The 18,087-nt window shown below is 37.6% G+C and overlaps 1 protein-coding gene across 3 annotated transcripts in view; it reads left to right on the forward strand.

Annotated features, from left to right (window-relative positions):
- Window positions 1–18,087, forward strand: part of QRFPR (pyroglutamylated RFamide peptide receptor) — a 208,335-nt gene that overhangs the window by 175,338 nt on the left and 14,910 nt on the right. For all 3 annotated transcript variants that reach the window (XM_072625261.1, XM_072625260.1, XM_072625259.1), the window contains one exon: window positions 7,434–7,592. In XM_072625261.1, the coding sequence (XP_072481362.1) occupies window positions 7,434–7,592 (159 nt within the window). The remainder of the gene's footprint in view (window positions 1–7,433; window positions 7,593–18,087) is intronic.

Below are 18,087 nucleotides of genomic sequence, written 5' to 3' on the forward strand. Positions count from 1 at the left end.
GAATCCCTGGCAACAGCTGTGGTTCCCAGATGTGCCAACCCCAAAACACCAAAGACAACTTCAAAGGTCAGTGAGAAAGCTCTTTTACCTGAGTGAGAAGGGAATAGGGTCTGGTCCTGCCAGCAGCAGCAACTGCATTAGAAGTATCCATTTTTGGAGCCCTCAGCCTAAAGGCCCTGGGAGAATTGAGGAGGTAATTTGGATTTCAGCCCTGAAATCCAACTCTGAGTGGGTCTCCTGAGTTGAAAAAAGAGTGCTGATGTGATATAACTGGAGGCAGTTGTGGAGAGGGAATTGTACTCACAGATCCTGGGCAGAAGAGAGTGCTTGTGATTACTCACAGACAAGAATACAGGCCACGAGAGGAATAAATTTCTCTCCCTTGATTGTGCCACTTTGGAGGAACTGAAAACTTGTAGGGCCTCAGAGTATATGTTCCCCTTGAAAAAGGACTGAAAAGTCAAATAATTGGCTGGGAAAATGCCCCAAAAAGGGGAAAAATAAGACTATAGAAGGCTACTTTCTTGGGGAACAAGTATTTTCTTCCATCCTGTTGGATACCATCAGAGGAAGACCTAAAAATCAAAGTTTCTGCACCCAAAACCTCCAAAATAAATATGGAATGGTCTCAGGCCATGGAAGAGCTCAAAAAGGATTTTGAAAATCAAGTAAGAGAGGTAGAGGAAAAATTGAGAAGAGAAATGAGAGTGATGCAAGAAATTAATGAGAAGTGAGTCAACAGCTTGCTAAAGGAGACCCAAAAATGCTGAAGAAAATAACACCTTTAAAAATAGGCTAACTCAATTGGCAAAAGAGGTCCAAAAAGCCAATGAGGAGAAGAATACTTTAAAAAGCAAAATTAGACAAATGGAAAAGGAGGTTCAAAAGCTCAGTGAAGAAAACAGTTCTTTAAAAATTGGAATGGAGCAAATGGAAGCTAATGACTTTATGAGAAACCAAGAAATTACAAAACAAAACCAAAAGAATGAAAAAAATAGAAAATAATGTAAAATATCTCATTGGAAAAACAACTGACATGGAAAATAGATCCAGGAGAGACAATTTAAAAATTATGACACTACCTGAAAGCCATGATCAAAAAAAGAATCTAGATATCATCTTTCATGAAATTATTAAGGAAAACTGCCCTGATATTCTAGAACCAGAGAGTAAAATAAATATTGAAAGAATCCACTGATTACCCCCTGAAAGAGATTCAAAAAGAGAAACTCTAGGAATATTGTAGCCAAATTTCAGAGTTGCCAGGTCAAGGAGAAAATATTAAAAGCAGCTAGAAAGAAGCAATTCAAGTACTGTGGAAATACAATCAGGATAACACAGGATTTGGCAGCTTCTACATTAAGGGATCGAAGGGCTAGGAATATGATATTCCAGAAGTCAAAGGAACTAGGATTAAAACTAAGAATCACCTACTCAGCAAAACTGAGTATAATACTTCAGGGGAAAAAATGGTCCTTCAATGAAATAGAGGACTTTCAAGCACTCTTGATGAAAAAACCAGAGCTGAATAGAAAATTTAACTTTCAAACACAAGAATCAAGAGAAGCATAAGAAGGTAAACAGGAAAGAGGAGTCATAAGGGACTTGCTAAAGTTGAACTATTTACATTCTTACATGTAAAGATAATATTTGTAACTCTTGAAACTTTTTTCAGTATTTGGGTAGTTGGATTATACACACACATCTATCTATCTGTCTATCATCTATCTATCTATCTATCTATCTATCTATCTATCTATCTATCTATCTATCTATCTATCTATCTATCTATCTATCTATCCATCCATCCATCCATCCATCCATCCATCCATCCATCCATCCATCCATCCATCCATCCATCCATCCATCCATCTATCTATCTATCTATCTATCTATCTATCTATCTATCTATCTATCTATCTATCTATCTATCTATCTATCTATCTGTCTGTCTGTCTGTCTGTCTGTCTGTCTGTCTGTCTGTCTGTCTGTCTGTCTATCTATAGAGCACAGAATAAGTTGAAGAGGAAGGGATGATAGCCAAAAAAGTAAAATCAAGGGGTGAGAGAGGAATATATTGGGAAGTGAAAGGGAGAAATGGAATGGGGCAGGTTATCTCTCATGAAAGAGGCAAGAAAAAGCTTTTTCAATGGAGGGGAAAAGGGGAGAGGTAAGAGGAAAAAAGTGAAGCTTACTGTTATCACATTTGGCTTAAGGAGGGAATAACATGCACACTCAATTTGGTATGAAAATCTATCACACTACAGGAAAGTAGGGGAGAAGGGGATAAGTGGGGTGGGGCATATGATAGAAGGAAGAGAAAATGGGAGGAGGGAGTAATTAGAAGTAAACACTTTTGGGGAGGAACAAGGTCAAAAGTGAGAATAGAATAAATGGGGGGAAGGATAGGATGGAAGGAAATATAGTTAATCTTACACAACCTGACTATTACGGAAGTCTTTTGCAAAACTACACATATATAACCTATATTAAATTGCTTGCCTTCTCAGTGGTGATGGATGGGGAGGGAGGAAGGGAGAGAAGTTGGAACTCAAAGTTTTAGGAACGAAGGTTGAGAATTGTTTTTGCATGCAACCTGGATGTAAAAAATACAGACAATGCGGTATAGAAATCTATTTTACCCTACAAGAAAAGAGATAAAATACAGATAAGGAAAGGGAGGGGTGTGATAGAAGGGAAGGAAGATTGGGGGAGGGAGTAATCAGAATGCATGGTATTTTGGAATGGGGGTAGGGGATAGATGGGGAGAAAATTTGAAACTCTTAATTTTGTGGAAATGAATGTCGAAAACTAAAAATAAATAAACATAAAAAAGAAATAGAAAAAGAAAGAGAAACAATACAAAGCCCTGTGAGTATGGAAGAGCAGAAACCCAGGCAGGCAGGTGACTGCCACAAAAAAGGATCCAGGAGTTTGGAAGAAAGACTACCTTGGGTATTTGGGTACAAGGAATGTTAGGATACATGTTATATATGTCCATCCACAAGCGTTTAGTAAGTGCTTACTAAGTGCCAGATACTGTACTAAAGATGCCAAATACAGAGAAAAGCAAAATTATTCTCCCTGGCCTTAAGATGCTTGCATGCTATGGAGGAGACAACATGTTAACAACTACATATACACAAATGGTATGTTTTATGTATAGTGTAAATGGGAGATAAATTCAGAGGGAAGAAACTAGTGGTGGTGGTAAGGTAGGGGGAGGGCATCTGGAAAGGCCTCTTATAGAAAGTGAGATTTTAGATGAGTTTTGACGGAAGCCAGGGAAGCAGGCAGGTGGGGGCAGAGTGAGAAGGGAGAATATTTCAGGCATGGGGGACAACCAGTCCCCCATGGGACTGGAGGCATGGATTTCAGAGAGAGAATGTCATATTTGAGCACCAACAAGAAGGCTAGTATTACTGGATCACAGAATATGTTGAGAGGAATAAAGTAAAAGAAGACTGGTGTTTTAGATAGTTGCTGTGTGCTGAAATGTCTTCCCATCATCCATGTGAACTTGATAATACCTTTCCTTCTTTATAGTCATAGACTCCTTCATGAATATCTGAAGCATTTCCCCCAAGGGCACAGGGAAAAAAAATCTGTTAATCTTTCCTTGTTTTAGATATTGCATTTTCTTTATAAACAGCATTAATAATGAGTATTTGTTACTCAGAGTGTACTAATTGGAAACACAATTGGGAGGAGACAACTGAAGGCGAAGCATCTCCAGGGAAGAACTAGAGATAAATCTATGAATTCATTTTACCAGAAGTATTGTCTCTAGCTTGGGGCTCAGAGCTAACAAATCAGATAAAAAGAATTACAATTTGGTAGTATTCAAGAGAAAGAGAGTTTTTATTAGCAGTAGTGGAGTGAGAGACAAAAATAGAATATTTGAATAACTACCTTACCCCACTACTGCACACTTTTATTACTAATATATTATTGTAGTAATCATCTGACATCAGTATTCAGGATTGATTGGAGTCAGGATAGAGTAGAGAAAGATACCAAGTAAAGGTATTGTTTTATTCCATATATAAATGCCTGGACTGATAATGATAATGAATCCCAAGATGAAGACAGATCTGAAAGACATTTCTGAGGAGGAATCCTTCTGAGTGATTATCTCTATAGATGAAGGAGAAATAGAAGATTTTAGTTTTTTTTTTTTCTGGTTTTTTTTTTTTTTTTTTAGCATAGGGCATTGGCAGCTTGGTAGTGTCATTGACCAAAATTTTAATGCTAAGGCTTAGCTGTAATGTCATCCTGAAGAATTCTCTGAAGACTTCAACATATATTCACTTCTCCCTTCCCTCCCTCCCTCCAATTGCTGTTACTGTATGTTCCATATAAATAGCTTCTGATCACTTGCTGACTTGTCCTCTAATTTTCTTTGCTGAATAATCATCAGTGGTTTATAAACTTAACAAGTAAATAGGAAGAAATTAGACATGTCCAAAATCTAAATGGGATGATATGGCAAACATGCATGAAACGAACATTCCCTATTATTTTGTAGTAATAATGTAAACTAAGACTGCATGGCATAGTGTGTAGAGTTCTAAGCATTAAATTAGAAAGGACAAGATTTAAACCCCACATTTGACATCAATTAGCAGTGTGACCCTAAACAAGTCACTTAACCTCTATGTTGTTCAGGATATAGTTATGTTCATATTAGTAGAAAGAATTTCTACATTTGGAATTACTCATGCTGAGAAATCAAAGAGCCTTCTCATATATATATGCAAGGGACTTCATATTTCAAAGGGTAGAAAAGGAATTTTGGGTGAAAAATAAACCTCATAAAAATCCATCCGAGAAGAAACACATCTTCTCCTGTGAGGAGAGACATAGACTGTTCTGAGGTTCAAATAGAGAACTGTTCCTCAGATGAATGTTCTGAGGTGACCTATTTGAAGGCAAACCAATTATTAAGGTAATTGCTGTAGGACGTTGTGGGTCATCAACTATCTTGATTGTGATATGAGCAGATCCCACTCCCTCTATACCTTGTTCTTCAGAAATTATTATATCCCCAAATATGGCCAATGCACACAATAATTCTGCAAGAGTTTCAGAATTTTAAAAGAGGAAAATAGTAAACAATATACCTGAGAACTATGGGGAAAGTTTTTAAGGACTATTGGGGCCATACTTGACAAAAAGGTGGAATTATTCAGTTTCACATCATAAAAGATGGGTCATTCTTTATTCGGAGTCATTGTTCTGAGGTAGTGCCTCAAAAGCTAGGGAAGAACCTGTAGGAGGAAGCAAGCAGAGAAAAAGTAGAAAAGAAGGAAAGCAAGCCAAGGACAAGAGGAGTTGGAAACAAGGCACAGAAAGTGATGAGAAAAACTTGCAGAAGATAGCAACTGCTAGGAGTTCATCAGAAGAAGGCTGAATCCTGTTGGCATGTGAAGAACCGTTGGGGTTTATGGCTCTCTAGTCCTCTCTACAGCCTAAGACAGGGATAACCTCTCACAGAAGCTTTTGTTGCTCTCCACTGTCTTCTCTGATTCAAGAGGGAGAAACAGAAGAGAAAGACAGGCTTTGGTGTGAAAAAAAATGCTTGATTTTGCTACGAACTGATTGGATAAAGCATAATGCGTTGCTGTTTGAAGATCTGAACATACTGGCATTTATCTGGCTTAAGGGAACTGCTTGTCACTAAAAGTGTGCAACACTTTCCCAGTCCCTTGTCAGTTCTAACTGTGTCCTAAGTTTGTCACTTTTTCAGTAGAGTACAACACAGGTTGCAAAGAAGCAGATAACACAGTAGTTGAAAATTATTTATCTTAAACATTCATTTAAAAAAAATAGTTCCAAGTTCTTTCTCTCCCATCCCACTTCCACCCTTTCAGAAACAAACAATATGGTATCAATTATACAAAGTCATACAAAACATATTAACTATGTTGCCAAAAACCCCACTAAAAAGTAAGAAAAATAAAAAAAAATTTAAAAAAAGTTTGCTTCAACCAACACTTAAGAGTTCAACAGATTTCCTGGAAGTCGTTAACATGTTTTATTATGAATTTTTTGAATTATATTGAATCATTCTATTGACTAGAATAGCTAAGTCTTTCATAAATGACCATTGTTCCAATATTGCTTTTCCTGTGTATACTGGTTCTCTGTTCACTTTATTTTGCATCAGTTCAGGTAAGTCTTCCAAGGTTTTTCTGAAACTGTCCTGCTCATTATTTCAATTTCTATAGAATTCCATCACAATAATATTTCATCACAATCATATACTACAACTTTTTCAGCCATTCCCCAATTGATCTATACCATCTATTTCCAGTTCTCTGCCACCACAAAAAGAGTGGCTATAAATATTTTTGTACAAGTAGGTCTTTTCCCCCATTCTTTGATACTTTTGAGATACAGACTTAGTAGTGGTATTGCTAGATCAAAGGGTATGCACAGTTTATAGCCCTCTGAACGTAGTACCAAATTGTTCTCCAGAATGGTTGGATCATTTCACAACTCCATCAATGATGCATTAATATGCCTATTTTTGCATATCCCTTCCAACATTCATCATTTTTCTTTTGTGTCATGCCAACCAACCCGATGGGTGTGAGACAATATTTCAGAGTTTTTTTTAATCTGAACTTCTTAATCAATAGAACATTTTTCATGTGATTATTGATAGCTTTGATTTCTTCTTTGGAAAATTACCTATGAATATCCTTTGGCTCTTTATCAATTGGGGAATCACTCATTTACATACAGCTATCTAAAGAGACCTCGGACATCAAGACATACCACCCAATATTTTGAGTTGCCCCAGGTACACTGAGTGCCCTATTCAGGACCCTCCCTGAATGGTTTCTGTTAAGTGTATGCCCATGGTCTCCCACAGACACTGAGAACCTTGATGGCAAAGTATGATCGAGGTGTTTGTGTGGACTCAAATTTTGATTATAGACTCTTGCTTTTATTAAATAAAGATATTATGATTATTTTTGTTTGTTTCATTATTAAGTAAATGTTTTATATAAATGGTATCATGCTGATTGATTTTATGTAAATAAGCAACCTGGTGGGGGCTTAGGTGTTACTATAGTGAGTCATAGGAGTATATTTCTCCCACACCAGCAGTATCTAAGAATTCTGAGAAACAAGTGGGATTGTAGTCATGTAGTCAGAGACCCCTGTTGTGGGGAACAAACAAATAGGCAACATCAGACTTGCAAGTATGAAGGCAAGGTGAGATGAGAGAGCCAGCCTGGAGAGAAAAGGGTTTGTGAGTGCCAGGTTGAATGCTACATCTGTGTGGCTGCTAGTGTAGGTAGGCCAGGGCCAAACCTGCATTATATTTACATAATATGAGCTAATAAATGTCGGTAAGCCTCAAATTCATTAATCATGTTTATCACACATTGTTTAATGCCCTCTATCCCTCCTCATCACAGGCGCCTTTGTTTGTAAGATGGTGCCATTTGTGCAGTCTACCGCAGTTGTTTCCGAGATTCTGACTATGGCCTGCATTGCTGTGGAGAGGCATCAGGGAATTGTGCATCCTTTGAAAATGAAACGACAGTATACCAACAAAAGGGCCTTCACCATGCTGGGTAAGCTCACAAGGATATTTGGCTTTTTCTATTCTTTTACTGTATTATATTCAGTCAGAAGTCTTTGGTCAATGACATGGAATAACTGTTAGGCTAGCCTGTCCTGGCACCACTCTAGGGTGCCAGGTAAGCACAGATGTTGAAGATTCAAGGAAGGAACTATGGTAACCTTCATGTGTCATATAAATGTGTGATATATTCATGTACTGATATTAAAGCTACAGTTCATCAGTATTAGCTAGAATAGTAATTAATGACGATGATAATAACAATTAGCACACGTATGTGCCTTAAGATTTGCAAAGAGATTTACATTCATTATCTCACTTGAGGCTTACAACAATCCTGAGAGGGAGGTACTGTTATTACAGATGAGGAAATTCAGTCTCAGAGAAGATAAATGACTTGCCCAGGGTCACATAGCTAGCAAATATCTAGGACAGATATTCCTGACTCCAAGTTCCTAACTCTATGTACTTTACCACACTACTGCTTCAATTTCTACCTTACTTCCAATAACAGCATTAATATAGTTATAACGATCCTTTGAAAATCTCTCTTCTACCACCTCATCATAGTGGAAAGGTGTTCATGGGTTCTCTAAAACTGTGCAGGCAGAACCACCCCTTGGGTAGGTCTTCCCAAGCTGGCGTCACTTCAAACCCTCTAGCATTGACACAACAATGTCTTTCATATCTGTTGGGCAGGGCATGACATTTTTGCCCACCCCAACCAATGAAGAGCAATGTGTTCAGGGTTTAGGATTGGCCACAGTAGAAATAGCGCCACCACAGAGCAGACCAAAGTCTTGAAGTTATGGCTTCATGACAAGCCACATTGAGTAATGCTCTAACATTTATAAAGAACTCGATTCACAACAATTTGTGATCATCTGTATTTTACAAATGGTAAAATCAAGGCTCTGATGAAGATTCTTACTTCCTCTGGCCCATGTAGCTACTAAATCTTGCAGATGCAGTTTGAACTGAGGACTTCTGACTTAAATCCAGTGTTCTTATCCTGGGAAGAGCTCTAGAGTTTAAGTTAGATGATCTGAATTCAAATCTCAGCTTGGCTACTTGTCTATATGACTTTGGGCAGGTCACTTGCCCTCTCTGAAACTCAGGCTTCTCATCTATAAAATGAAGTGACTGGTCCATATGACCTATAACCTCAAAATCTGTCACACTGTGATTTATGACTACCTGGGACTTTGTAGATTGTAGGTGTCCAAGCTCACATTGGAATGTAGATATTCTGAATGAAATTCAGCACTCTCTCCATTATACCACACTCTTCCTGGAATTCACTGTAGAAGGCCTATGTTAAAATCTCTCACCAGGAAAGGTTAAAAGGGTTATTTTGTTAGATGCTGTACATGAGGCATGTAGCATACTGATTAGATACCTTTAGAGTCAATAAGACCTGGGTTCAACTCCACCATCTGACACATGCTGACTCTGTGACCCAGAGAAAGTCACTTAAGCCTAGTATTCTAAACAGCTCATTGACTATAAGTTACAACAAACATGCCGACTTGCATTGGTAAAGGGAGTTTCCTCATTTGGGTGTCCCCTATATAAATAAATTCACAAGTCTATTCTCTACCTCTGTGAGATTAGAATGACTAAGTTCATTTGATTAAGTAACTGTGGTCATGATTTGTCTAGGTTGTGAAGGAAAAGATGCAGGACAGAACAAATTCTAATGAAATGTGTGGGGGGTGGTGGGAAAAGGGCTTTTGGAAAATGTTGGAGAGAAGATAAAGCCAAAGAAAGGAGGTCTGATTGAAGCTTTGGGGAGAAACTCAACCGAGAAGCCATTTGTTGGCACCTGGGATCTAGGCACCTAACAATGGTGCCAGGAAAGATGACTCAAGACCAACAACATTCATTCCTATGTTTTGCTGGGTTCTTTCCTGAACTTCAGTGTTCCACAGTTATTTCTGTTCTGCCTAGGAAGAATGATGGACAGGCAATAAATGAGAAGCTTGAAAGGATGTTTAAAAGTCCAGCACAACAAAATAGGGAAGGTTCTTGGTTTAATAACATGCATCTAATTTTCTCAATAATTTTCCTTGAGAGTTACACTTGTCTGCTCTCAGTAATGAGAGGTTTCCCAATCAATTTTCCTAATACTCATAAAAAGCAAATTTTCCTACTCCCTCACCTGAAAGGGGTGTTTAGATTTTTATTTTTAGAATAAGAAGCAAACAATGCTGGACTATGGAATAAAAACATCTCTACAGATTGTTAACTTTATGTTTGTCACAGAAATATCAAAACAGAGGGAGAAATCAATAGGGAGGACAATCAAACAGACCTGCTGTATTTATTTTAATACTGCTTTTCCATTTGCTCTCGATCTGAAGCTATGAAGAATTAATATCCCTCTTGCATCATTAACCTTGGAGAACACTAGAGAATGGAGATGGAAGGTGCTGCTATGGAGGGAACGGATAAAATAATAATGACATATTATTAAACTCTTAACATGTTACTAATAAATATGGTATTGATAGAACATTTATATTACCTTTATTAATGATCTCAAAGCCTTCCACACTTAGGATTTATTCACCTGCTATAAATACATAGGTTGCATAGGTTTAGCCTAGATGCAGTGATCATTCCTTCTTCTGCCTGCTATTACCTTATTTGCTCTATCATTCCAGATTTTGAGGTATTTCTGAATTAATTAATAGAACTGCAGCAATTTTCTCAGTAAATATTAAACTTCAGCTCTGAGGTCTTACCACAGTTTATTAAATGTTGCTTATTTAATAAACTGGAGACATTTTTCCATATGCGTTTCTCTCTCCTTGTCTCTGTCTCCCTCCTCCTTACCTTTCCTCATATATTCATATGCTTGTTTATATATGTGTGTGTACATATAATGTACATGTAAATATGCATGTACATGTAATGTGTGTATGTGTATGTCTACTCTCTCTCTCTCTCTCTCTCTCTCTCTCTCTCTCACACACACACACACACACACACACACACGGTGTTCCAAAAATCTTAGTGAAGTTTAAAGCTAATAAACCTTAAACAAAGACATACATTATTATTTGCAATATGAGATAGATCACAGTCGCCTTTAGCTGTCACCGCAAATGCTGGTCTCAATTATAAAACACAGCCCTGCCACTCAGTCCTCTCAGGATACCAATTCAAGTCTTTTCTCAAGAAATATCTTCATGTTTTATTGTAATATAGGGGTGAAACTCAGCATATCAAGAAAAAAAGTCAGATTAGTCCTTTATTCCTCTGTTCTCTCCTCAGTTGTTACAATTTTTTTCCTTTAGAAAAACAGTTAAGAATGCTAGTCCCCTTAGAGATTCCTCAAAGAACGACAGTTAAACTCCTATTCCAAGATCCCATTGCCTCTTAAAGATAGAGAACAGGCATCAGTATGGGCGAGGCCATTGTAACTTGGTGATAATTTCTCTCCATGACCAAGTAATTTCATTCCCTGAAAATCCCTTGGGGGTACATGAAGTTCAAATAACATTATGCACAATATAAATATAAGAAGGAAAAGTGCCATTTAATAGGCTGCTTCAAATAAGGAAGAAGGAGATACAACAGTGGTAATAATAATAAAGATTACAATATACATTGATAGCGCACTGCATGTACATAAAAGTACAAAGCAACATGACATAATTTAACAATGAATCAAATCTAACTGAATGAGTAGTCATTTCTGTAACATTGTAATTCAGCCAATTTATGCTGTTAATAGTTCTATTTCTGTGACGCATTGATTTCTCTACATCTGCGCCTAAATTAGTTGAAGGAAAAGACAGGCATACGACTCTTATTTCTAAACCGTGTATTTCTTTTTATCTTGAAGAACTCTGCAGGTAAGGTTTTAGGCATCAAAGGCATGACCTCTGGGTTCAGCCCTTCCCATCTTGTCTGAATTGTGTGTCCTCAGTCCTAGAAAAAATTATTCGCTTTCATATACAGTGTCTTCTTTATTTGAAGGGATGCTATATTATCTTTTATTCAGGAGCTCTCTGGGAAGCAAGCTGAGCTTTGGTATTCTTCAGCTGCTGTTTCAATGTAGAAGTTTCTTTTAAATCATCTTGTAGTGCTTCTTTTGTATCATGTTGATTGTCTTGTTGCAGTGATGAATTATGGACCTTCACTTCACCCCACTTTCTAATTTCTCCTTCAGCTAAAATGTCTTACATTTTCTTTCCATTTTCACATACAGTGATTTTGTCTTTGATTACACTTTGTTGTAAAATTGTAAAATCAATTTATAGATTCTCTATAAGTGTCTTCAATTCTGTTACTATCTATCTCTCTTTTCATGCTTCTTTAGGCCAAAAATAAGAGGACATTCTAGAGCTAGGCAATGTTGAGTTGTCCCAAGTACCCTTTCTGCATTCACGCTCCATCCTGTCTACTATGTCTGTTAAGTTTTCAGAATCTGGAAGAGGTTGGTACAGATTAATATCAACTTGGTTGATTCAGTTGTTTCAGCTGTGTCCAATTTTTCATGACACCATTTGAGTTTTCTTGGTAAAGATACTAGAGTGGTTTGCTATTTCCTTCTCCAGCTCATTTTACAGATGAGGAAACTGAGGCAAGCAGGGTTAAGTGACTTGTCCAGGGTCACATAGCTAGAAAGTGTCTGAGACTGAATTTGAACTCATGAAGATGAGTCTTCCAGATTCCAAGCCTAGTGCTCTATCTACTGCACCACCTAGATGCCCCCAAATAGCTGATCTGGTGACTGTTATTGTTCAGTCATTTTAGTGATGTCTGATTCTTTGCTGCCTATTTGCAGTTTTCTTGGCAAAGATACTGGAGTGGTTTGCCATTTCCTTCTCCATTGTATGGATGAGGAAACTGAGGCAAGCAGGGTGAAATGACTGGTTCAGGTTCACACAGCTAGCAAGTGTCTGAGACTGAGTTTGAACTCATGAAGATGAATCTTACCAGCACTCTTTATCTACTGTGCCACCTGGATACCCCTTAATATAACCTATATGACATTGAATCTCTGGGCTGTGTATCCAGTCATTATGCCTTTGGTCCAGTCTAATCCCAGATTTTACTGCTCCCCTTTGTAGTTCTCTCTTTACTTGTGTTAGCATGTACTACAAAGCTAGCACTCTTGTCCTCCTCTACTGAGGAGTAACCTAAACAAACAATTTTATGCTTCCTATGGCATCATCCCAGTCCTTTGGCTTAGTTTTCTGACCAGGTTTGCCATGTGAGTCCAAGCTGGATATCTTTTGAACCATATGCTGGCCCACAAACTGGAGCATTCCATTAATCTAATTATCTTTTCTGATACCTATTTGAATCCATGGTGATGCTTTTACCTTGCTGGTCCGATTTTCTCACAATTATTCCCAGGAAGGACATGGTACTCTGCTGGTAAAGCTTCCTAACACTGGTTTACAATTTCTCTCTGCAGTGATTTGTTTAATTTTGACCTTCACACACAGGCATAGCATCCTATCAATTGAGAAAACCTAGCCCTTTCTTTACTCTTAGATGAACTATCACCTTCTGCCATAGGGGACCTATGTGCTATTTTTTAGGAAGACAGTTTAAAGCTCCATAATTCTGCCTACTCTTAGACTCATTATTCTCTTAAGTAGAACTAAGTATGGCTTCCATATTCAAGGAGTCAAACTAAGACATTTTATTAACCACTTAATGAATGTAGATGGCACCAAGTTATTGGGCTCAATTGGGGAGAATAGAGGGAACAAATGAAATAACTCTTTCTTCTTCTGCAACCTTTCTCCAATATTATCCAAAAGTTATTCAGACTCAATAAATATAACATCCCGAACATACACCAAAAACGTTGGAGACTGAAGTCTTCAAGCTTCAATACAGAGGTAATTTTGAATCACTGAGTGAAGGCAATATGTACAAGTGCATCAACCTCTTCCAAGCACAGCAATAGCAAGTGTTACTATATCAAGTGCAAGTAGCGGCTGTATGCACTGTGACTTGTTAGTGTTCTGAGACAAAAGCTAATGGGAAGAAAATACTTGAAGTGATTAACACCTATGCATCACCAGCATAAGGGATACAAAGCAAAGAACACTCTTTGAATTATGAAATGAACTAAAAACATTTAGAAAGTAACACATGGAAGTTTAACTAAGTATAGACCTTATTGTCTAGTTAAAGACTAGATTAACACTTCCATGACAAAAAGGAGAACGAGAAATGACAGTCTCAAAGATGATACAAAGGTTGTTGGTGTTGTTGATGATCCTTCTTTCTCAAAAAGGGCCAATGACGTCATGAGTATGATGTCTTGACTTGCAAGAGAATTGGATTTAATTGGGGCAAAACTGTACAAAGTGGTCGGTCTCACTCTCTTCTCCAGAGTCGTCAGAGTCCAGCGGCAAGACAAATTTCAAAATGACTGACAATGGCCCAGAATACAGTGGGTGGCCTCGGCTTTTTAAAATTAGGTCTTTCCCAGGTCTCAGTTTGTCTGCGGCAATAGAGTTTAAAAGAGAGGCATATAAATGCTTTTGCAATAAGCAGACATTATTACTTCACTAAGAAATAAAGGGAGATAATAGATACATGACATTGGATTTGTCAAATGTTAGCCTCAAGGGGCTTCCCTCCAGATATAATCTGTGAAATAACTAAGAGCCGAAAATAGAATCTAAAGACACTGCTTGGACAACTGTAATGGTAATTTAAATGGGAAACTCTTTCCTCTTCATTAATAGGTCCATGCGACCTGCCTGGGTCACATGGAAGTCTGAGTCACATGGAGCCTGTGGTGGCAGGAGTTTGCTGAATGAGTGGACAAGAAAGGGATGGAGCAGGAGGGGTGGAACAGGAAGAGATGGAGCTAGAGCAGAGCTGAGAGGAAGTTAGTCAGAGAGCAGTCAGAGCTGAAAGATGCAGGCAAGCAGGCAACTGGCTGTGAGTGAGAGAAGGGCATTTTGTTTAAGGCAGTCTGTCTGTGATTTGTTTAAGGGCACTGGTTTGTGGGAAGCCTAACAAAGGGAAGACTTGGGACTGGTATTGCCCTCTGCATTGTTAGTGCATATAGCTTTCTTTGTTACTATGATGGATTTGGCTTTCTGGTGTCTGAATAGATATTTTGGTTCTGTATTCCATGTGGAGAGTCTGTTGTATTTCAGGATTCAGAATTGCATCAGCATAGGCTCTGTGAATATGGCAGTGGCACTACAGCATCATCCAAAGGAACTCAATCAATGCTGTGTTGATAAAGGAGAATGAAAAGAATGGCTAAGTGAAGGGATATATGGTGATAATACAGTCTCAGGGAGGTTGTGATCAGAAATTATAGTAGGGTTAGCTTAGATTCCAGATGTGGTGATTTATGTAGATTATGCAAGGAAATGGTGGAGACTATATAACCTATTATGGTGAGTTGTAAAAAATTTAGCATGCATGAAATACCCAGCAAGATGTAACTTGATGGTGATATCTTCATGCTCCATCTCATTCTCCTTAAGTAGACAAACAGGGGTAGAGAACCTGTGACCTTGAGGCCACATGTGGCCCTCTAGTTCTTCATATGTGGCCCTTTGACTGAATCCAAACTTCACAGAACACCTCCTTTTATTAAGGGGATTTGCTCTGTGAAGTTTGGATTCGGTCAAAGGTCTGTATTTGAGGACCTAGAGGACCACATATGGCCTTGACCCTGCAGGTTTCCCACCCCTCCATTACACTAATCCCCTTGGATTAGTAAGGGGGCCCTTCTCTGTCCCTTGAGAGGGCTCACCACTAAATTAGCTAGAAGTGCTGTGACCACAGGGCAGCTAGATAGTGCAGTGGATAGAGTACTAGGCCTAGAGCTAGGAAGATATGAATTCAAATCTGGATCTTACTAGTTCTGTGACTCTGGGCAAGTCACTTAACCCTGTTTACCTCAATTTCTTCATCTGTAAAATGAACTGGAGAAGGAAAAATATTCCAGTATCTTATCCAAGAAAACCTCAAATGGGATCATAGCCAAACATGACTACAATAACTCAACAAGAAAAGCTATAGCCATAGAGGGCCTGGCTGTTACACCCAATCATCTGATCAGAAAAGGCTCTGCTTTGTCTACATAAACCTTCCCTTACTTCAACCAGTCAGTTTATTGACTATCATGATTTAGTTTTGGTGAGTAACACGAGGGATTCTGGGCCAGCCTGACTCAGGCTGGTCCAGTGGAGTCAGGTATAGGATAGAAACGAGACAACTATATAATATTTATGATTTAATAGAAAGGGAGTTTTCTTCACAGCAGTACCTGTAGAATACTTGAAATTCATATTGCCCAATTAATGACAACACATGAAATGTGGAAAGCAAAAGAATGTCTGAAAACCTTGATATCTTTAATTGATTAATGAAAGCAAAAACCAAAAGATCAAGGTGATCTAATAAGTCAAAGAAATTCAAAGAACAAAACAAATAATTCAACATTAATGGAAAAACAGAGGCATACATACAACAATACATAATACACATATAATTTCATGAGTAATAAAACTATATATATATATATATAAAATTACATCACTAAAATTTCAGAAGAAAAATCCAATATATTGCTAATAATATTCAGCACAAATGGTCTCAATTTCCTCATTCACAAAATATAGAGTTATAGAATGGATAGAGAAATGAAAGTTGTTCATAACACTTAATAGATATGCATTTCATGCAAATAACCATATTTGGATTAAATTTGATAAAGCCAGTTTTCCCCCCATGGTATGCATTTTTGAATATCTCATGAGTTCTGTATTGTGCATGACATTCTCTCTGATATGAAGAAAGATGTGGAAAATTTCTGATTCCCTATATAGTTACAAGGAAATCACATAACAAAATGAAAGTTGGTTCAAATATTCAACAGAAAGCTTGCATGCTATTAACATAATGAAAGGCAGAAAAGTTATATCAAGGGAAATCAATGAAATGCTAGTTTCTCTGCACAACTCAGAAATAGTGAGAATGGATAAGTTTCATAATGATTGCCTCAAATACTTCATGGTAACTTACAGTGAATCTGGGGTTGAATTTGAAGTTGTGATTGGTAAGGAACATTCATAAGGGTCATCCCAGGGAACTCATTTAGAAGCTTTAAGGTTATGTGAGCACTGAAAGTCTCATTCTTTGAAATCATAAAACAGTCCTTTATTGGTAATTGAGTGACTCACCAAAGAGGGGAGGGGGTTGTGGAGGCAACTTTGTGAGTTTAAGAAGTGAGGGGAGAGAATAAACATTTATATAGCACCTAGTATGTGCCATGTACTGTTTACAAATATAATTCCATTTGATGCTCTCAACAACCCTACACAAGATAGGTGCTATTATTTTTGCCATTTTAAGGTTGAGAAAACAGCCAAAAAACTTACCCAGGAACCCAAAGTTAGTAAGTGTCTGATACTGGATTTGAACTCAGGTCTTGCTGACTCCAGGGCCAGTGCTCTACCCATTGCAACTGTACTGCTAGCTGCCTGTATGAGGTTGGGTATCCTAAGTACCTTGATCCTAAGATCATCAGAAATGAAAAACATATGAACACAAGATAAGTTATATGTGCCTCTTGTCCTATCCGGTACTGGAGTTTTTCTGAACTTTAATACAATATTCTAATTCAGCTACCAAAAGCTAGCATTTAGTTGACTTGTGTAATAGTCTGAAAAACACTGACTATAAAAGAATACAGGACAGTGATACTTGGATATTATCTATATAAACTCCATCTTTACATACTATAGGTAGGTGGTTCAGCCAGTACTAGTGAAGAAGTTGGAGTTAGGAAGACCTGAGTTCAAATCCTGCCTCAGGCACTATCTGTGTGACCTTGAGCAAATCATTTAACTTCTAGCCTCAGTTTCCTCATTTGTAAAGTGGAAATGCTCTCCCTTAAAGGGTTGTCTTGAGGACTGAATAAGGTAATATGTAGACAGTTTTGAAAGCTTTTGATTAATATATAAATGCTAGCGATGATGATGATGATGATGATGATGTATTTTGTATATGCTCATGTATGTACATGTTGTTTCCTCCATTACAAGGCAAAACTCTTTGGGAGAAATGTGATTTTTGCTTCGTTGTATTTCAATAATAGCATAATTTTAAAGAAATTTTGTTTTATAATGTTTTAAATGTTTTATGTATATATTATAAATGTTTTAAAGAAAAATTAATATTGTACTCTGTGCTTTAGGTATGTCCAAGACAATTTTCATTAATTCAGTGTTATTTGAATGCATCAGAATAATAAATTATTGTTCTGAAACAAACTTTTCCAGCCCAGAGAAAGAAATATTTCAACGGATGCAGTCCCCCACCCCATGTCCTCAGACATTTCACTAATGCAAGATAATTTGATGCAACATTTATGAAAATCTTGAACAAGGCAAAGGTAGCAATAGGACAAAATACAAAATTTTGGATGAACATTATTCTTCTTTGAACAGAATATTAATCATTTGATCTTTCCCCCCAAA

The sequence above is a fragment of the Notamacropus eugenii genome, chromosome 7 (genome assembly GCF_028372415.1).
Source record: "Notamacropus eugenii isolate mMacEug1 chromosome 7, mMacEug1.pri_v2, whole genome shotgun sequence".
Lineage (NCBI taxonomy): Eukaryota > Metazoa > Chordata > Mammalia > Diprotodontia > Macropodidae > Notamacropus > Notamacropus eugenii.